We start from the raw sequence: 22,210 nt of genomic DNA on the forward strand, positions 1-22,210 counted from the left end.
ACTTGAATTACTAGCTTCAAAATGCAACCCATTGATTCAATGATGCACACGGATATTTTATTTTGCCCAATGAAATTCATATATTTAAAGCATACATATTATTTGTAGGCAACAGCTATTCTATTCATTTTAAGTTGAATTGCACACTAAATTTCACACATTTGATCTACAATTGACGAAGTAAAATGAGAGCTGGAGGATAAATCCATTTACAGCAAACAGCCATTTTTATTTTAAATTGCGTTCCTTTTCTCAATTCTGCCTTCTCCACTCTCACGTCTCTCTACTGTTACCCTGGCCCCCGACTCTCCCCACTCCAAGCGCTTTACAGGATCAGTAGAGAACCTAAAATTGATTGCAAAATAGTGAAGTTTTAATTATTAGATTGCGTGGAAAAGATTATTCCAAATCACCATCTAAATGAATTTTTCCATATTCATGAGAACACAATATGTCTAAGTAAAATAAAAGATGCTGAAAATAATTCCATCTTTGCTCTCTTGGATGGATTTCACAGGGGGCTGGGGAATGAAGGCTTGGGTTGACAGCTTGACCATCCCCTCAACACTGCTCCCCCCATCCCCCCGGAAAGAAAGTTGGTCCTGAACAGACTGACCGGCTAAGCAGGCTGAGGATGATCAGACTTCCACCCCTCATTGGACAGCAAGTTTGCACCCTCAAGAGCTACTGGCCAATCTGATTCTCTAGCAGAACCTGCAGTGCCAGAATTCAGTATTGGGTGCTACTGGGACTGCAAGGATTCCTGGGCAAGATCACGGTGACTCGAGACAGGTACGTCCTAGGATTTTAGGGCAGGGAAGCTTGGATGGACCCACTCCCTTCTTTCCCGCCCTTTTGAAAGAAGCCATTTAAATAATGGCCTTTGCACTTTGGTCCACCAGCCACTGCCCAATGTTTATGGTAGTGGAGGTGGATTGACGTTTTTAAAACTTCAAATTAATTGGGCTGTTAAGGGATCAATAGTTCTAAGGACAGGTGGCCTAGTGTGCGATTTACCCACACCCGTAGTAGTATAGTTGTGGGTAGGCAGGGAGATGGTGGACTGGGCACCCAACATACTTTATGCCCCCTCCCACCCCCCCACTTTATGAGTTTGCGCTCACTTTATGTGCTCCCTCGACTGCCAAAAACACACACAGTAGGAGGCTGTAAAATGTTTCTCAAGCATGATACCTGAACTAAAAGCCCGGCAATATTGGGAACAAAATGCCTTTTCCTGAAGTTGCAAGGGACCCATGTAAAACCAGCATAAACATCGCAATCCAGCCTTTGCCTTTGAAAGACAGCATGGATGGTGCATAAAATGGCAGGTTTTGAAGGGGGATGTTCCTCAGCTTTGTAACTGGTTTTGTAACTGTGCACCTGCCTTGTGCTTGAAGCAGGTCCTGAAATTAAAAAAAAACATACCATTCCCAGCAGTATTGCTCCTCTCAATGAGGGGGAAAAAAATCCATTTTGATAATTAAATTTTGCTCATATTAATAGCCTGATATACTGCACAGAAATTATCACAAGAGATTTGTCAGTTTATTTATATCCATAGTTTTGGAAACGTTGCATTGGTACACTACCTTTATCTGTGCTTCCATTAATTTTAGGTAACAAGTCATCAACTTGGATTCCTATTGTTACCAAAACAAAAAATTAACTTTAGTTCTAATACCGAATTATATAGTTTTATAGTACTGACAGCATGAAACAAACTTGCATTCAAGTAAGTGAATGCCACAATTCAGTACCGCACACATGCAAAACAAAAGGTTTATTTTCAAAGAATTTAACCACCAACATTTTCATAAAGCTTTGTCTAAAAGTGCAAAGATTTTTGATGCGACAGAATGACCAGAACAAAAAATCACCTGCAACACAGTATTTGCATTAATTCTTTCAATTTCAAAACTGGTTACCAAGCTTTTCAGTCCCTGTCTTGTTCAACCTTTCCATGAAATGGTGGCTAAGATATTTATCTACCTTTTTATCTCTTCTGTTATCAAAATCATGTTATTTCTCAAGCTGACTGAAACGCACTTGTTATTTACTTGAAATATTGAGATACCCACAGTACGGGGCAGCACGGTAGCATTGTGGATAGCACAATTGCTTCACAGCTCCAGGGTCCCAGGTTCGATTCTGGCTTGGGTCCCTGTCTGTGCGGAGTCTGCACATCCTCCCAGTGTGTGCGTGGGTTTCCATCGGGTGCTCCGGTTTCCTCCCACAGTCCAAAGATGTGCAGGTTAGGTGGATTGGCCATGCTAAATTGCCCTAAGTGCCCAAAATTGCCCTTAGTGTTGGGTGGGGTTACTGGGTTCTGGGGATAGGGTGGAGGTGTTGACCTTGGGTAGGGTGCTCTTTCCAAGACCCAGTGCAGACTCGATGGGCCGAATGGCCTCCTTCTGCACTGTAAATTCTATGATTCTATGATAATCTATGACAACACCCAAACTTTAAAACTCACACATAGCCAGAGAGAGATAGATAGAGAGAGCGAAAGAAAAAATATGGACAAATTCAGCTGACCAGAAATAAGAACAAAAACTGTTAGGCTTGCCTGCCCAAGAACAGTTATTTCTGGCGGTAGTTTATAATACAAATTACGTGCAGTGTTGATGTTTACATCAACATAAGTGCAGATATGACAAAGTAAAATGGCATTTTGAAAAATAACAAACAGAATCAGAAAAATGCTTCAAAGCTGAATCAGCGGATTGAATCAAGGTTGATCCCTACACCAAGAAAACAAAATGATTTGGGCTAAAAAATTAGCAATGCATTCAGGAGGTTATATTGTACTTACATTATTTGGACTAATAATCCAGATGCATGGACTAATAATCCAGACAATTGAAGTTCAAATTGCATTAAGAAAATTAGACTTCAGTAAAACAAAAGCTGTAGCCTCATGTCCAACCTGGGACTAGGAGGATAACTAACTAACTAAAACAAGAACTGCTATCAGTACAAGTGACCATGAAGATGTCAGATTGTTATAAAGTTGCACCAGATTCACTAATGTCCTTTAGGAAAGGAAATCTTTCAGCCTTACCCAGGTCTCACCTGCGTGCGACTCCTGTCCCATACCAATGTGATTGACTCTCAACTGCCATCTTAAATGGTGTAACAAGCTAACCGATTGTGTGAGAGCCCTAGAAATGAGAAATAAATGCCAACCGTGCCAGCAATATGCACATTCTAAGAAAGATTTTTTAAAAAGTGTTTTCCCTGTGCGGCACAGACGACAGAATAGACAGGAATGAGCATTCAGACAAACTAGTGAAACTAAGTTGGAAAGACTGGCTTATTAAAAATGATCAGTTTTCTTTCAGGTTAACTACTACATAGCCCTATTCGCAGTTTTGTTTATGAACATAAAGCAGCTCAATTGGACTAGAACTTTTCAGTGCTTTCAAAGTTCAGTGGGGTGAAGATTAGTTAATTTAGGATCAAAAGGGGTAACAAAATGAGAAGAAGTGGATAAAATTCTGAAGCAATTACAGAAAGTGCAGTCTGTACGACTTGTTAACCAAGGGAATTTTTGAAAACAATTATGTCGCAATAAATCGATTCACTGGGAGAAAAAGATTGTTCAAGATTAAGACTGCAAAAGTGCTGTAAACACATAGGGCTGATAACAATGACATTTTTCAAAACCGTTTCTCTCTCTCCTATAATTTTAGAGCAGCCTCCAACAGTGTTAAAGTGGAGTACAAAATTTAGACTTCAAGTTTATGAAAAGAACAAGCATTTTGCTGCTCTCGTGGGAGCCATTGTCTCGGAATAATAATTAAATAATGACTATCATTTTAATTCTGTGTTACAGTTGGGGTGGATTTGTACGCAGTGTAAATGACAGCATAAAATTACAAAGGAATATTGATACAGTAGGTGAATGGGCAAATGGAAGATGGATTTCAATGTAAGCAAATGTGAGGTTATCCATTTTGGACCAAAAAGGACAATCAGGGTACATTCTGGATGGTATGAAGCTAAATTCAGTGGATGTCCAAAGAGACATGGCGGGGGTGGGGGCGGGCAGGTGCATAGATCTTTAAAATGCCACAACCAAGTGCAGGAAGTAATCAAGATGGCTAATGGAATGTTGGCCTTTATATCTAGAAGATTGGAGTATAAGGATGCAGAATTATGTTGCAGCTTTACAAAACCCTGGTTAGACCCCACTTGAAGTACTGTGAGAAGATCTGGGCACATCACTGTAGGAAGGATATTTTGGCCTTGGAGGGAGTGCAACGTACAGGGATTAAGTTATGAGGAGAGATTATACAAATTAGGCCTGTTTTCTCTTGAATTTAGAAGGTTAAGGAGTGATCTGATTAAGTCTTCCAGATATTAACAGGAAAACACAGGGTAGATAAAAGATAAACTGTTTCCACTGGTTGGAGATTCCAGAACTAGGGGGCATAGTCTAAAAATTAGGGCCGGACCATACAGGAGAGATGTTAGGAAGCGCTTCACACTCAAAAGGGTGGTAGAGGTTTGGGAACTCTCTTCCACAAACTGCAATTGATGCTAGATCAGTTGTTAATTTAAAATCGGAGATTGATATATTTTTGTTAAGCAATGGTATTAAGGGATATGGGTCAAAGGCAGGTATATGGAGATAGGTCACAGACGAGCCATGATCTCATTGAATGGCACAGCAGGCTCGAGGGGCTGAATGACCTACTCATGTGTTAAATCAAAAAAATTGTAAAAATAGCAACTGCATAACATTTTTTTTTTTAATGAAGGTTTTGAACAGTTATACTGAAGACATTTCCAGCTCTCTAGCTCTTTCAGCTAAAAACTGTTGTGTTAACAGAAACCAGTACCTCAAAATGATCACAGTGGCAAAAGTAGTTGGGAGGGAAAACTGTTGCAATAAAGCAGATGCACTGAGTATATAAAAGCAACAATATCCTTCGACAATTCTTTCTTCTTGATGATTTCACATGCCACATTTGCTTTAATATCCTAACTTAGTCTGAACATCAAACATAATATAAGGAAGGTCTGGACTGAATCAGGGCTTGGAGTGGCCTAACAGGGATGGGCAATAAATGTTGGCCTAGCCAGCGACCCCACAAAACAGAGTCATAAAAAATTTCAAATCATCTCATAAGCCCACAACACATAGGAGCAGAAGGAGGCCACTTGGCCCATCGAGTCTGTTCTGCCATTCAATGAGATCATGGCTGATCTGATATGAGACCATAAGACATAGGAGCAGAATTAGGCTACTTGCCCATCGAGTCTGCTCCGCCGTTCAATCATGGCTGATAATTCGCAACTCTACTTTCCCGCCTTATCCTCATAACCCTTGATTCCCTTACTGATTAAAAATCTGTCTAAATCAGCCTTTAACATATTTAATGACCCAGCTTCTATGGTAAACTATTCCACTACCCTCAGAGAATACATTTCTCCTCATCTCAGTCTTAAATGGGCCCTTACTCTTTGATGTGCCCTCTGGTCCTAGACTCTCCCACAAAAGGAAACATCCACTCAGCATCTACCCTGTCAAGCCCCCTGCGAATCCCATATAACACAGTGGTTAGCACTGTTACAGCGCCAGGAACCCGGGTTCAATTCCCAGCGTGGGTCACTGTCTGTGCAGAGTCTACACTTTCTCCCCGTGTCTGCGTGGGTTTCCTCCGGGTGCTCCGGTTTCCTCCCACAAGGTTCAAAAGATGTGCTTGTTAGGTGAATTGGACATTCTGAATTCTCCCTCAGTGTACCCGAACAGGCGCCGTGGTGTGGCAACTAGGGGGTTTTCACAATAACTTCATTGCAGTGTTATTGTAAACCTACTTGTGACATGAAGAAAGATTATAATTATATGGCTCAATAAGGTCACCTCTCATTCTTCTAAACTCCGATGGGTACAGGCTCAATCTACTCAACTTCCATAAGAAAATCCTTCCATACTGGGATCAACCTACTAAACTTTCTCTGGACTGCCTCCAATGTTAGTATATCTTTTCTTCGATAAGGCGACCAAAACTGTTAATAGTATATATCTGTACGAAGTCTTACAACACCAGGTTAAAGTCCAACAGGTTTGTTTCGATGTCACTAGCTTTCGGAGCGCTGCTCCGTCCTCAGGTGAATGAAGAGGTATGTTCCAGAACCACATATATAGACAAATTCAAAGATGCCAAACAATGCTTGGAATGCGACCATTAGCAGGTGATTAAATCTTTACAGATCCAGAGATGGGGTAACCCCAGGTTAAAGAGGTGTGAATTGTGTCAAGCCAGGACAGTTGGTAGGATTTCGCAGGCCAGATGGTGGGGGATGAATGTAATGTGACATGAATCCCAGGTCCCGGTTGAGGCCGCACTCATGTGTACGGAACTTGGCTATAAGTTTCTGCTCGGCGATTCTGCGTTGTCGCGGGTCTTGAAGGCTGCCTTGGAGAACGCTTACCCGGAGATCAGAGGCTGAATGCCCTTGACTGCTGAAGTGTTCTCCCACTGGAAGGGAACATTCCTGCCTGGTGATTGTTGCGCGATGTCCGTTCATTAGTTGTCGCAGCGTCTGCATGGTCTCACCAATGTACCAGGCTTCGGGACATCCTTTCCTGCAGCGTATGAGGTAGACAACGTTGGCCGAGTCGCACGAGAACGTACCGCGTACCTGGTGGGTGGTGTTCACACGTGTAATAGTGGTATCCATGTCAATGATCTGGCACGTCTTGCAGAGATTGCCATGACAGGGTTGTGTGGTGTCGTGGTCACTGTTCTGAAGACTGGGTAGTTTGCTGCAAACAATGGTTCGTTTGAGGTTGCGCGGTTGTTTGAAGGCACGTAGTGGGGGTGTGGGGATGACCTTGGCAAGATGTTCATCGTCATCAATGACGTGTTGAAGGCTGTGAAGAAGATGACGTAGTTTCTCCGCTCCGGGGAAGTACTGGACGACGAAGGGTATTCTGTCGGTTGTGTCCCATGTTTGTCTTCTGAGGAGGTCGGTGCGGTTTTTCGCTGTGGCGCGTTGGAACTGTCGATCGATGAGTCGAGTGCCATATCCCGTTCGTACGAGTGCATCTTTCAACGTCTGTAGATGTCTGTTACGCTCCTCCTCGTCTGAGCAGATCCTGTGTATAGGGAGCGCTTGTCCATAGGGGATGGCTTCTTTAATGTGTTTAGGGTGGAAGCTGGAGAAGTGGAGCATCATGAGGTTATCCGTGGGTTTGCGGTAAAGCGAAGTGCTGAGGTGACCGTCCTTGATGGAGACGAGTGTGTCCAAGAATGCAACTGATTTTGGAGAGTAGTCCATGGTGAGTCTGATGGTTGGATGGAACTTATTAATGTCATCGTGTAGTCGTTTCAGTGATTCTTCGCCGTGGGTCCAAAGGAAAAAAACGTCATCGATGTGTCTGGTGTATAACGTCGGTTGAAGGTCCTGTGCGGTGAGTAGGTTCTGTTCAAACTTGTGCATGAAGATGTTGGCGTATTGGGGTGCGAATTTGGTCCCCATGGCTGTTCCGTGCGTCTGGATGAAGAACTTGTTGTCGAAGGTGAAGACGTTGTGATCCAGAATGAAGCGGATGAGTTGCAGAATTGTGTCTGGAGATTGGCAGTTGTCGGTGTTGAGTACTGAGGCTGTTGCAGCAATGCCGTCGTAATGGGGGATGCTGGTGTAGAGTGCCGAGACGTCCATTGTGACGAGGAATGTTCCTGGTTCAACTGGTCCATGGGTGCTGAGTTTCTGTAGGAAGTCCGTCGTGTCGCGACAGAAGCTGGGCGTACCTTATACGATGGGTTTCAAGATGCCCTCGATGTAGCCAGAGAGGTTCTCACACAAGGTCCCATTGCCTGAAACGATAGGGCGGCCTGGTGTGTTGGCCTTATGTATTTTTGGGAGGCAGTAGAGATCTCCAATGCGGGGAGTACGTGGGATGAGAGCACGTAGGGTGCTCTGAAGATCTGGATCCAAGGTCTTGATCAGTCTGTTAAGTTGGCGGATGTGTTCCTTGGTCGGATCTGCGGGTAACTGTCTGTAGTGTTCTTGGTTGTTCAGTTGTCGGTATACTTCTTTGCAGTAGTCCGTTCTGTTCAGTACGACAATGGCCCCTCCTTTGTCTGCTGGTTTGATGACGATGCTGCGGTTGGTCTTGAGAGCGTGGATGGCATTGCGTTGTGCTTGGGTGACGTTCGGGGCTGTCTTGTGAATGCGACTGATGAATCTGGCATTGATGCGACTCCTGACGGCTTGAGCATACATGTCGAGTCTAAGGCAGCGGCCTTCCGGAGGGGTCCAATCGTGCGACTCGGCCAACGTTGTCTACCTCATACGCTGCAGGAAAGGATGTCCCGAAGCGTGGTACATTGGTGAGACCATGCAGACGCTGCGACAACGAATGAACGGACATCGCGCAACAATCACCAGGCAGGAATGTTCCCTTCCAGTGGGAGAACACTTCAGCAGTCAAGGGCATTCAGCCTCTGATCTCCGGGTAAGCGTTCTCCAAGGCAGCCTTCAGGACCCGCGACAACGCAGAATCGCCGAGCAGAAACTTATAGCCAAGTTCCGTACACATGAGTGCGGCCTCAACCGGGACCTGGGATTCATGTCACATTACATTCATCCCCCACCATCTGGCCTGCGAAATCCTACCAACTGTCCTGGCTTGACACAATTCACACCTCTTTAACCTGGGGTTACCCCATCTCTGGATCTGTAAAGATTTAATCACCTGCTAATGGTCGCATTCCAAGCATTGTTTGGCATCTTTGAATTTGTCTATATGTGTGGTTCTGGAACATACCTCTTCATTCACCTGAGGAAGGAGCAGCGCTCCGAAAGCTAGTGACATCGAAACAAACCTGTTGGACTTTAACCTGGTGTTGTAAGACTTCATACTGTGCTCACCCCAGTCCAACGCCGGCATCTCCACATCAAGTATATATCTGAATCAGGCATCTATTTTATGAACAAAGCATCATTCAACAAACAAGTGACTTCCATACTTAAAAGCTTCTGCAATACTAAAATTCTAAAATTAAAATTTCAACAGCAATCACAAAATCTCCATTTATCTTTCTGCACAGTATTATTGAATCAAAATAACTATATGGACCAGGAAGAACTCAAGTTTAATCCTTGGTTTGTTTGGAATTAGCTTTCAGCCTAGGAGGAAACATTAACCGGAGTAACCTGGATTGGTTTGGGGAAGTGAGAGAAGATTTGAGTCAGTTATCTATATTCTGATCATTATCTAGTGACCGACTCTGAAAGATTGAGGGAGCGCGGGAATAATGGGAGAGCGAGAGAACACGAGAGGAAAGAATGTACACCAATTAAGTACAACTGAGAGTGAAGGGTGTAAGTACAGAGAGAGAAGTCGACCAGAGAGACAGGGTGAGGCATAAAGGCAAATAAACAAAAGCAAAAGACAAAAAAGTGGATAAAAGCCAGAGAAACAAGGAACGTGAAAGGGTAAAAGTGGGAATTAGAAAAAAGGGGCAATGGCAGAAGGTAGCTAGCAGCAAATCAACAAAGAATGAGCAATCAGCCATTATTCATGCAAGAACCCGACTGCTGGTACGTAAATTTTGCTACACGTCATCTGCAAACAAAGTTGCACAAAAACTTGATCCCAATTTTTACCTTTTCTTTAAAAAAAAGAGGAAATGTTATGAATACAATAACAAACTCCTATTTTTCTAAAGCACCTTCAGTCGTTCGACTCAACTTTATGTAAATTAGAACATAAAAATGACTGATCCAACAGGAACAGCTACTCAGTTGATGAAATAAAGCAATCTGAATTATGACAGTAGTCCAGTGGATACTTAGCACCCTCTGCTGGCAATCATACTATAAGCCAGTGGTTTGACAGCTGTCAAAAATGTGCAATTATACATAGTTGTCCTTGTAATTAAGAATACATGGTTTCATTTAATTTTCAATTATTATTTACAAATCAGACCCTATATTGGATATGCATTTTGCTGCTGAAAAAACTGCACTGATATATCAATTTCCCTAATATTGATCAATAAATATAATCTGCTAATATTTTTCTATTACTTCCCAAGTGAAAAATAATAAACCACAAATTTACTATGTGTAAATAATCAAAATCCAATATGGACACCAGGGAAGCATGTAGAAAAAGAAATGTGGATATTTTAATTCTTAATAATTATTTTAATTATTAGGTTAGCACTGCCACCTCACAGCTCCAGGGACCCTGGTTCAAATCCAGCCATGAGTGACTGTGTGGAGTTTGCATATTCTTCCCATGTCTGCGTGGGTTTCCTCCGGGTGCTCCAGTTTCTTCCCGCAGTCCAAAGATGTGCACGTTAGGTGGATTGACCATGCTAAATTGCCCCTTAGTGCTCAAAGCGTAGGTGGGGTAATGGGGATAGGGCAGGGGCATGGGTCTAGGTAGGACCTCTTTTGGAGTGCCGGTGCAGATTTGATGGGCCAAATGGCCTCCTTCTGAACTGTAGGGACTTGATGGGCCGAATGGCCTCCTTCTGAACTGTAGGGACTCTATGATATGATTCTACATAGACTGGGAGAAGCAGAATTATTCAATTAGTAAAGACAATGAATTTCTGAAATACATTCAGGACAGTTTCTACAATGGTCTGTTTCAGAACTGACAAGGGATAAGGCCATCCTAGATTTAGAGATGAATACCAAACCAGAATTAATTGACAATCTGACTTGCAAATAGTGACCATCACATTTGATATTGGTTTTGTGAAAGGGAGAGAAGCATAAATCACAAACTAAGTTTTTAAAAATTTAGTTTAGGTAAACTTACAAGTGCTGAGAAATAAATTGGCCACAGAAAACCGAGCAGAGCTGTTAATGGGTAAACCCACAAACAGTGAGAAACATTCAAAAAAAGTATCTGAGATTATACAAAACTGCACATGCCCTAAAAAGGCAAAAAAAGTTTAATTTGTGCAGTTAAGCAACTATGGCCAACAAAAGAGTCACTATTTAGTGAGAGGTTGACACAAACTGTAAGGAAACGTGCAAATCCAGCAGGCTCGAGTGTTGTCAAGACAACAAAGTGATGCAAAGAAAGTAATGGCAGGTGAAAAAATAAAATATGAACAAAAAATTGCAAGCCAAATGTTTAAAAATAAATATATTAAGATAATGAAAGCTATAATGGGGAATGTGAATTCATTGGAAACAGATGCAGGTGAAACTATGAATTAAGGGAATGGAGCACATGTTAACTGAATGCTTTGTATCTGTTTTCATTGTAAAAGAAAAGGGAGAATTACCGGCAGTACAAGGGAAACTAAAATTAAGGCATGGAGACAAAATTAGTGAATTTAATATGCAAAAAGGTAACGAAGAAAGGGCATTTAAGGGATGTTATCCAAACTCATCAATTAAAAGATACAAGGGAAGGGAGAATTCCAAATGGGGCTGTCATAATTTCCAAAAGCTCTTCTGATTCAGATATAGTGGGCTCGATTCTCTGTTCCAGAGACTAAGTGTTCACGACAGCAAAACTGGTGCTGAACCTAGACTGATTAAGCAACTGTGGAGGGCCTAGCCAAGTGGAACACAGTTCATTCCAATGAAAAACATTGCGGGATTCGCCAGGTCCATGATTGACACTCGGAGGCTGACAAGCTACACCCGCATAGACACATTACAATCCCCACACACACTCATCCCAGCCAACAAGATGGCACTGGCTATGCTGGAGCGCACCCATACAACTGATGGGTCGGCTGGGGTCAGAGGACACTTTTTGGGGAGGGTTGTTGCCCTGGGGGGACACCGATATGTTCCGGGCCCTAAGTTCACAGTGGGCTGTAAGCGGCATGCTACATGACTGCCTTTCTGGCTGCGGCATTGGTGTTGCGTGCATGTCCACCCTGACCCCACAGCCTACCTCCTGGCCACCACCCACTACTCCCCCAACTCTGGCAGAAGCCCCCGGCCAAGCGGCACAACTGTCAGCAAACGATGGCAATTTCTGACACTTTCCGTACTCCCTCTTTTTCCCTCAGCAGCTACAACGCCGATTTCATGATTTTTAAAAGCACAAGTAAACCGCGCTGTCTGGAACTCGGCCCATCGGAGGTGGAGAATGGCAGAGGCCCCTGTTAAGTAATGGGTTAAGAGACATTGCAATTAGTTGTCTCATTTATGTTAAGTATCCATTAATTGACACTGATATGTAAAGGGGCTTCAGGTGGCCTCTGTCAGATGATGTATCTATAGAGTTTTGTGCAAAGGATGTTGGCATGAAATAAATGTGTATTTGTGAAAAAGGAACAGAACCTTAGACTCTTCATATCACAGCAACCAAAACGTCTAACAATTGGTAGCAGAGGATGGTTGCTGTGTAAATGTGAAGGGTTGAAAGATACAACTTTTCCAGATCAAACCAATGAGTGAGTGAGAAAAGAAAAAAAAAAAGGGGATATATGGCTGAACCGAGGATAAAGATGGCTGGATAGGAGTATCCTCACTTATTTTCTGAAAGGGAATCGTACGACCAATGGAGAAGTGCAGTAGTTATGTGGACTAAGGTAACTGCTTTGAGAAAGAGAAAACAAGGTATGGTATTGGCTCTTTCTTTACCATATGGCAGTAAAATCTGAAACAAAGTGCTTTCTGAGCAGTAATTGGAAGAGTTAGACTCAGAAGAAGGTCTGGAGACTTTATTACATTATATGGATCAGATTTATAAGAAAGATGACTTGTTAAGTGCGTATGAAGCATGGTCGGATTTTGATAATTTCCGGAAAATTGTAGCACGGTAGCATTGTGGATAGCACAATTGCTTCACAGCTCCAGGTTCCCAGGTTCGATTTCGGCTTGGGTCACTGTCTGTGTGGAGTCTGCACATCCTCCCCGTGTGTGCGTGGGTTTCCTCCGGGTGCTCTGGTTTCCTCCCACAGTCCAAAGATGTGCAGGTTAGGTGGATTGTCCATGATAAATTGCCCTTAGTGTCCAAAATTGCCCTTAGTGTTGGGTGAGTTTACTGGGTTATGGGGATAGAATGGAGGTGTTGACCTTGGGTAGGATGCTCTTTCCAAGAGCCGGTGCAGACTCGATGGGCCGAATGGCCTCCTTCTGCACTGTAAATTCCAAGATAAAATGGAGGATATCTCAATGGAAGACTATATAATGGAATTTGGCAGACTATATAAAAGGCTGCAGAAACACAATCTGGAATTTCCACAGTCCGTGTTGGCCTTTAAATTACTTGACTGTGCCAGAGTGAGCAACATGGATAGGCTCCTGGTTTTGACAGGAGTTCAGTTTACTGATAAGGATACCTTATTCGAACAGATGACAAAAGCTTTACAAATGTTTCTGGGGAAACATTCGATTCCGATTGCTCTGATGACCCAAATAGGTCAGCCTGCAATAAAGCAGAATATGGAAGATACACTACTAACAGGATGGTGAAATCGTATGGCTACGAACAGGGCTCAAGACTATAGAAGGAGACCGAGACAAGGAAATTATGAAGACAGAAACCTAGTTAGAACCTACAATAGGAAGATGAACCCCAGAAATGCACGGGGCATGATAAATCGATGTTTTCGATGTGACACTCAATACCATTACGCTTTCAACTGTCCAACTCGTTATGATAGAGTGTTTGAAGCGACACATGACACGGAAGAGTCAGAAGAGGAAAAAGATAGTGACCAGAAAGAAGGCATTGTCCTATTTACAAGCAGTTTTACGCTGGTAATGAGGGTGTTGGTTGCAGAATCCTTCAACTGTGCTGTATTGGACAGTGGCTGCACATCTACTGTGTGTGGAATTGACTGGTTAAAATGTTACCTGGACTCTTTGAATGCTGAAAATCGTAACAAGGTTATGGAATTTGAAAGTTCCACAAGTTTCAGGTTTGGGGATGTTTTGTGAGGGCCACGAAGAATCCAGCACGAGTTTTAAGGATACAAAGTAATAACATTTATTTACAATAACATATATATATAAATATATATATATATATATATATATATATATAACAGCAGCAACAACTTCCCTTGCTGCACACTCCTTCCTGCTGGTTCCTAAACTGGCCAGCTTTATTTATACTAGGAGTTTACTAATGGTTTCTCCGCCCCCCCCCCCCCCCCCCCACCTCATTGGGGAAGCTCATACTCCCACAGGATTGTGGGATTGACATTCGTCCCAGCCAATGGTAAGTAGGCAGGTTATAACATCCCTCCCCCCCAAAGTCCAAGGAATCCACCGAAGACCCTGGCGAAGGAGGGCGTCGGACTCGTTTTGCCGCAGGCCGGACACCATTTGCACGCGGCGCTGGATCAGGCGGCGTGTAACGAGACGGAGACCGGCGCTTTTGTGATGAACGGCGCAACAGTTGTACATCCACGGCCCGTGGACCCGAGGATTCCCCCTCTGATGCATCCTGTGTCTCCATCTCGGAGTCAGAGTCTGCTGCCTCCGTCATGTCAGCGTCTCTATCTCCATTCGGTTCTGGAACGGCCTGCGCAGGCTTCGAGTGAGGCACCAGTGGAAGATTGTGAGGACTACCTTCCCTTGTCTCTGGTCTCTGCGGCTGTAGAAATGAGCTCCGGGGGCGGGGAATCTTTTGAGGGGATAGTCTTCTGGACCGAACGTGGTCTACATGTTTGCGCTGGAGACGACCCTGGGCTTGCACCTGGTAAGACATAGGGCCCGTTTGGCGAAAGATTACACCAGGAACCCACTGGGCACCACCAGCAAAATTCCGAACGAACACTGGGTCACCGGGCGCAAACTGCCGAATCAGCCAATGCCGAGAAAATCCCTGTCCCTGCTGTTCTTGTGTGCGGCGTACCTTTGCGCCAATGTCCGGGAAAACCATACTAAGGCGGGTGCGAAGTCTCCGGCCCATTAGGAGTTCTGTGGGAGCTACCCCAGTCACCGCATGGGGAGTGGTCCTATACGTAAACAAAAAGCGAGCCAGTCTCGTGTCCATTGATCCGGAAGACTGCTTCTTTAGGCCTCTTTTGAATGTCTGCACTGCGCGCTCTGCCAACCTATTTGAAGCCGGGTGGTATGGGGCAGTGCGGTTATGGCGTATGCCGTTCATCTTCGTGAACCTCGCAAACTCCTCACTCGTGAATGGAGTGCCGTTATCCGTGACCAGCACCTCGGGGAGGCCATGCATACTAAACGACAAATGCATCTTTTCAATTGTTGCGCAGGACGTTGTCCCCTGCATCTTATGCACCTCTAGCCATTTAGAAGGATTAATAGAATCCTTTATAGAAGGAACATGGATCCTTGAAAACGGCCTGTGAAATCTGCATGCAAGCGTGCCCAAGGCCGCCCTGGCCATGCCCAGTGACGTAGGGGCGCGGCCGGCGGAAGCTCCTGGCAAATGGAGCAGTTTTGGGCCACCTTCTCAATGTCGGTGTCGAGGCCTGGCCACCAGACATAACTCCGGGCCAACATTTTCATTTTGGTCACACCTGGATGCCCATTTTGCAAGTCTGTTAGTATCAGCTCCTGGCCTTTTTCCGGGTCAATCACACGCGTCCCCCACAAGAGGATGCCGTCTTCCACGCTGAATTCTGACAGCTTGGAGGAAAATGCCCGCAACTCGCCTGGGAGCTGTCTATGCTGCCCACCATACAGGACTATGTGCCGAACCTTTGACTGGACTGGCTCCGTCTGGGTCCACTCACTGATCTGTGATGCCGTGACAGGCAAGATGTCAATAAAATTTAGGGTTGCAACCACCTCACCGGTCGTGGGGGTCGACATGGGGCCGGTCGATAAAGGCAATCGGCTCGGTGCGTCGGCATTTGTTATCCGCGTACCTGGTTTGTGCTCCAGAGAATACTCGTATGCAGCAAGCAACAAAGCCCAGCGCTGGATCCGTGCGGAAGCAATGGGTGGTATTGGCTTATCCTCTCTGAAGAGTCCCAGCAGAGGCTTATGATCAGTCACGATAGTGAAATGGCGGCCATACACGTACTGGTGGAAGCGTTTCACCGCAAAAACCACTGCCAGGCCCGCCTTCTCGATCTGCGCGTACTTTTTGTCCGCTGCAGTCAATGTGCGGGCGGCGAAAGCTTTCGGTCGCTCGGCCCCGTTCTCCATCTTGTGGGACAGGCCGGCCCCAATACCATACGGGGATGCATCACATGTGACGAGCAAAGGCTTTCCAGGATCATAGTGGGTTAGTAACCCAGACGACGACAATTGTTGCTTTAATCGCCGGAAAGCGGTTTCTTGCGACTGACCCCAAACCCAGGTGTGATTTTTCTTTAGCAGAAGGTGCAAAGGGGCCAGCGTAGTTGCCAGTTTGGGGAGGAACTTCCCGTAATAGTTTACGAGACCGAGAAAAGAACGAAGATGCGAAGTGTCAGTCGGAGCGGGGGCCTGTTGAATTGTATGCACCTTCTCGGCGACGGTGCAAACCTTCGCGGTCCACCCAATAACCTAGGTAGACTACTTCCTTTGCCCGAAATACGCACTTTGTGCGATGTAAACGGACTCCAGCCTCCGAAAGGCGTCGAAGGACAGCATCCAGATTTTCCAAATGTTCCTGCTCCGACGTCCCTGTAATCAAAACGTCATCTAAGTAGACAGCAACACGTGGTAAACCTCTCAAAATGTCCTCCATAACACGTTGAAAAATTGCGCAGGCAGAGGATACTTCAAAGGGCAACCGCGTATATTCATACAGGCCCCGGTGTGTATTAATAGTTAAATATGGTCGGGAGGCAGGGTCCAGCTCCAACTGCAGGTAGGCGTGACTCATATCTAATTTTGTGAACGAGAGTCCACCTGCAAGCTTCGCATAGAGATCCTCTATGCGAGGCATTGGATATCGGTCGAGTCGGGAAGCCATATTTACTGTAAGTTTATAGTCGCCACACAAGCGAACTGTGGCATCTGGCTTCATTACAGGTACAATTGGTGCTGCCCAGTCAGCAAAACGGACGGGCCTGATAATACCCAAACTCTCCAAACGAGTGAGCTTCCCTTCTACCTTCTCGAGCAAGGCGTAAGGCACTGGGCGCGCCCGGAAATAGCGCGGCGTGGCTCCTGGTTCGACTTGGATACGGGCTACGGCCTCTTTTATTTTCCCCAAATCAGGCTGGAATACATCTGGGTAATGTCCTAGCACCTCAGTCAACCCTTCAGAAACTGTTTGGAGGATGTGCTGCCATTGCAACCGCAAATGGCGCAACCAGTCCCGACCCAACAGGCTGGGCCCATGGCCGCGCACCACGATAAGTGGGAATCACCCCTCCTGACGTCCATAAACAACAGGGGTCATTGTAGTTCCTGCAATGTCCAGTGGTTCCCACGTGTAGGTGGCCAACCTGGCCTGTGAGTCGGTTAATGTAAGGGTCTGTATACCCTGCTTGATGCGGTCCAATGTCCTCTGGGCGATCACGGAGACCGCTGCGCCAGTGTCCAACTCCATCTCAAGCGGGTGGCCATTGACCCGTACTGTCACCTTAATGGGGGCCACACATGGAGCTGCCACACAATGCAACTGCAGGCAGTCGTCCTCCGTCTCCACGTCCTCAGGAGTAGTCGCCGCAGGTTCATCCACATGGAAGGTACAGCCCCTGGGCTGGTCCCAGTTACGGCCCCCGGGGCTGGTCCCAGTTTCGGTCAGAACGACGGCGCCTCTGGCGCCCCCAGGACTGTCATCCGCGACGGGTCGGCGCCTACAAGTCTGACACGGACATGGCTCCTCATCCATTGGTTCTGGAGAAGGCTCCCTTCGGGGAGGAATGTCCGACCACCAGTGGCGTCGGTCCGGACGTTGCCTCGCCCAAGGTACCGCAGGAGTGCAGGGGGACGTTTTCGGACGGAAGGGGTTGCGCCCCATGGCATGCACTTCCATTCCCTGTAGCTCCTGCACTCCTCGTTCTGCGCTCTCTCGGGACAATACTATTTGGATGGCCTGTTGAAAAGTCAATGTTGGCTCAGCTAACAACTTTCTCTGGGTGGCCGCATTGTTAATACCGCAAACCAAACGGTCGCGTAACATTTCTGACAAGGTCTCACCAGAGTCACAGTACTCCGCAATCCGGCGTAGCCTGGATAGAAAATCGGCAAGGGATTCTCCAGGGGTCCTCTCAGCGGTATTAAACCGGTAACGCTGGACTATCGTGGATGGGGTTGGGTTAAAATGTTGCCCCACTGTATTCACAAGTTTATCAAACGTTTTGGTGTCCGGCGCAGCTGGGTACGTAAGGCTCCTAATCACCCCAAACGTATGCGGGCCGCAGGTGGTGAGCAATATGACCACCTGCCGCTCGTTTTTGGTGATATTGTTTGCCCGGAAATAGTAACGCATCCGTTGTGTGTACTGGTTCAAGCGCAGCATCAAAAACATCCAAACGTCCGTACAGGGGCATGGTATAATAGAAAACAACTTCCAACCTGTATCCAATAAAAATCCAGGGAGGTGGCTTTTGCAGTGTAGACAGCTATTCACTTTAACCTTCGTTGCCAGTTTTGTGAGGGCCACAAAGAATCCAGCACGAGTTTTAAGGATACAAAGTAATAACATTTATTTATATATATATAACAGCAGCAACAACTTCCCTTGCTGCACACTCCTTCCTACTGGTTCCTAAACTGGCCAGCTTTATTTATACTAGGAGTTTACTAATGGTTTCTCCGCCCCCCTCATTGGGGAAGCTCATACTCCCACAGGATTGTGGGATTGTCATTAGTCCCCAGCCAATGGTAAGTAGGCAGGTTATAACAGGATGATAATACTCTGAAGTCGCTGAAAAGAGTGGTGATCCCTTGCAATATTGCCGGAGTGAATCATTTCATTAGCACGGATGTTGTATCAAGTGAGATACCTTTGCTTCTGAGCAGACCGTCGATGAAGAAAGCACACATGAAACTGGATATGGAATAGGATAAGGCAACAGTTTTTAGAAAGACGGTGGACTTACAATTTACACAGTCGGGACACTATTGTATTCCATTATTGACAAATAATATTTCAAGTAGAGTGGTTAAGGATGTGTTAATGGCAGTTGAAAATGGGACTTTAGCTGATAAAAAGCTTGTGGTATTAAAACTGCATAGGCAATTTGCACATCCGTCTCCTCGGAGGCTGGAAAATGTATTAAAGGATGCAGGGGTACGGGATGACGACAATACTAAACTGAAAGAACAGGTTAGTGACCGCTGGAAGTTTGTAGGAAGTACAGAAGGACACCAGCATGACCGATAGTAACCCTACCTTTGGCCAGGGATTTTAACGACATTGTGGCCAAGGACCTTAAGATCTGGGATAAAGCAAATAATATATTTATTTCGCATTTTGTAGATTTAGCAACCAGATTTAGTCAATCAACCATTGTACGAAGTAAAGAAAAGAGAGTAATTCTGGATCAAATCGTGGAAAAATGGATAGGGACAGGAATGGGTCCACCGGCAAAATTGCTTACGGACAACGGGGGAGAATTTGTTAATGATGAGTTTAGGGATATGTATGAAAACATTAATATCAGAGTTATGAATACGGCTGCAAAAAGCCCATTTAGTAATGGTGTCTGTGAAAGAAATCATGCTGTCATCGATGACATGCTTCGGAAAATTTTGACAGATCGACCAAATTGCAGGCTAAATTCAGTTTTAGCATGGGCAGTACATGCAAAGAATTCATTGCAGATGGTTGGGGGCTATAGTCCTTATCAATTAGTGTTTGGTAGAAATCCTAAAATTCCGTCTATTTTGGATGACCAGCCTCCAGCTTAGGAGGGGACTACAATTAGCTCTGGTTTTGCTGAACATTTAAATGCATTACATAGCAGTTGAAAAACTTTTTTGGAAGCAGAAGTCTCTGAAAGAATTCGCAGAGCTTTAAGACATAATGTACGGCCATCAGATGTCGTTTTTCAGCAAGGAGGCATGGTATACTATAAGAGAGACAATTCTAATGAATGGAAAGGCCCAGGGAAGATCATGGGCATAGATGGCAAAACAATTATTTTGTAACATGGTAATCAAACTGTTAGAGTACATTCATCAAGGATAATGGGTACAGATTACAAATTTTCTAATTTAGACAGAGCAGACAGACATGACATCTGGTACGCATGTGTTACAGAACTATGAGGACCAATTAACTGATATAGACAGGGTTTCTGTGGAGGAACACAACACTTCTGATGAATTAGAACAGGCCATTTTTCCGAAAGGGCAACTGCCAAAAGTTGGTACAAAAGTGACATACTTGCCTGAAGGGTCTAGTCAATGGAAGGATGCAACTGTTATTAGTAGAGCAGGGAAGGCCACTGGAAAGTATAAACATTGGTTGAATGTACAGCATTCAGGGGAAGGAGTCAAGACAATGGATTGGGAAAACAAAGTTCAAAAATGGAGGGCACAGAAACGCAGTGCCAGTTCAGGTAGTACAAGGGATAGTGAACAGGTTAGAAGGAAAAGGTTGAGAACTATTGAAAGGACATCCCACAGCAGAAGGGAAAGATCAAGCAGTAGCAGTTTAGAACAAGATACCAGGCGGGAGAGGGGACGTAGTTTATCAAGATCTCGGAACATGAGTAAGACTACGAATACTAATAGGAGTAGAAGCCCACATGCACATGAGATTTTGGTGGCTTAAAATAAATTAGATGAAAAAGTTAACAAAGAAGCTAAACAGCACAAATTGCATAGTTGGAGTGAATTTGGGGTATACACGGAAGTACAGGATAGGGGACAAAGAGCTCTATCCCACAGATGGATTTGCACGGAAAAGGTTCTTCCGGATGGAACTTATAAGGCAAAGGCCAGGCTTGTGGCAAGGGGATTTGAAGAAAACCTAGACGATCAGGATTTAAGGGTAAATTCACCTACAGCAGGAAAGGTTATTTTAAAGATCTTCTTGGCTCTATTAGCCACAAAGGCATGGGAATGCAAATCTATAGATATAAAAGCTGCCTTTTTGCAGGGGCATCAGCTCCAGAGAGACATTTTTCTCCGTCCTCCTAAAGAAGCAGCTAACACAGAAGGGGTACTCTGGAAGTTGAACAAATGTGTATATGGATTAAATGATGCATCTAGAGTCTGGTATTTTACGGTCACGTCAGTATGGTTAAAGTTAGGCAGTTGCCAGTTGAAAGCAGATCCTGCAATGTTTTACTGGCACTATAAAGGAAATCTTTCTGGCATTTTTATGATGCATGTCGATGATTTTTTGTGGGGTGGACTAGTGATTTTGAAGCTATTGTAATCTCTGGTTTGAGGAAAGAATTCAGGGTTGGAAGTCAGGCTTCCGGCGCATTTAAATATATTGGACTGGAAATTGGACAGACTAAGTTAGGGGCACTTTACGTCAGCAATCTTATTTGGAAAGCATCAGCCCAAAAGCAATTAGTCGTGGCTGAGTTTCACAAAAAGATGCAATGGTTTCAAAGATAGAAAAAGAGCAACTACGAATTTTAATTGGGCAACTGAATTGGTTAGGTAGACGGACTAGACCGGATGTTAGTTTTGATGTCTTAGAGTTGAGTACAAAAATGAATGATCCCAAAGTGGAAGACATAATAAGAGCAAATAAAGCGTTGGCCAAACTAAAAATGCAGGAGTGTGTTTTGAAGTTCCCGGTTTTAGGTGACCGTAGGCACTTGAAACTCATACTTTATAGTGATGCGTCCTACGCAAATTTATGTGATGGGGTTTCAAGCGCAGGAGGTTTTATAATTTTCCTTTTGGGGAACAATGGTAAATGTTGCCTGTTTGTGTGCGAAATAAAGGAAATAAGGAGAGTGGTAAAAAGCACTTTGGCTGCTGAGACGTTAAGCCTTGTAGAGGCGGTGGATATGGCCTTTTATACAAGTATGATATTGACAGAAATTTTGGAATTAGGGGATTTGGGTAATCTACCTATTGACTGTCACATTGACAATAAATCCCTGTGGGAAAATGTGCACTCTACAAAAAGTGTCAATGAAAAGAGGTTACGGATAGACATCGCAAGTTTGAAGCAGATGTTGCACAGAGGGGAAATAACAAAATTTAAATGGGTCGACAGGAGCTATCAACTGTCAGACTGTTTTACGAAAAGAGGGGTGAGTTCACAGAAACTTTTGGATATTGTTAATGAAGGGCGCTTGTTTCTGTGACTCTTTTTTCTTTCTCGTCCAAAAAATAAAAGGGAGGGAAATCATGTGTGTTGTTTTTGAGTTTCTTGAAATTTTGTTTTCACCAAATTATTTTTTTTCTCCAAGGAAGGGGA

At 44.6% G+C, this 22,210-nt stretch overlaps 1 protein-coding gene across 9 annotated transcripts in view; it reads right to left on the reverse strand.

Moving 5' to 3' along the window:
* Window positions 1-22,210, reverse strand: part of slmapa (sarcolemma associated protein a) — a 383,477-nt gene that overhangs the window by 184,572 nt on the left and 176,695 nt on the right. For 5 of the 9 annotated variants that reach the window (XM_072472423.1, XM_072472420.1, XM_072472422.1 and 2 more), the window contains exon 12: window positions 1,593-1,643. The exons of the other annotated variants lie outside the window; for them this stretch is intronic. In XM_072472423.1, coding sequence (XP_072328524.1) covers window positions 1,593-1,643 — 51 coding nt within the window. The remainder of the gene's footprint in view (window positions 1-1,592; window positions 1,644-22,210) is intronic. 9 annotated transcript variants of the gene reach the window in all.

Source organism: Scyliorhinus torazame, chromosome 13, assembly GCF_047496885.1.
Source record: "Scyliorhinus torazame isolate Kashiwa2021f chromosome 13, sScyTor2.1, whole genome shotgun sequence".
In the NCBI taxonomy this organism is placed as follows: domain Eukaryota; kingdom Metazoa; phylum Chordata; class Chondrichthyes; order Carcharhiniformes; family Scyliorhinidae; genus Scyliorhinus; species Scyliorhinus torazame.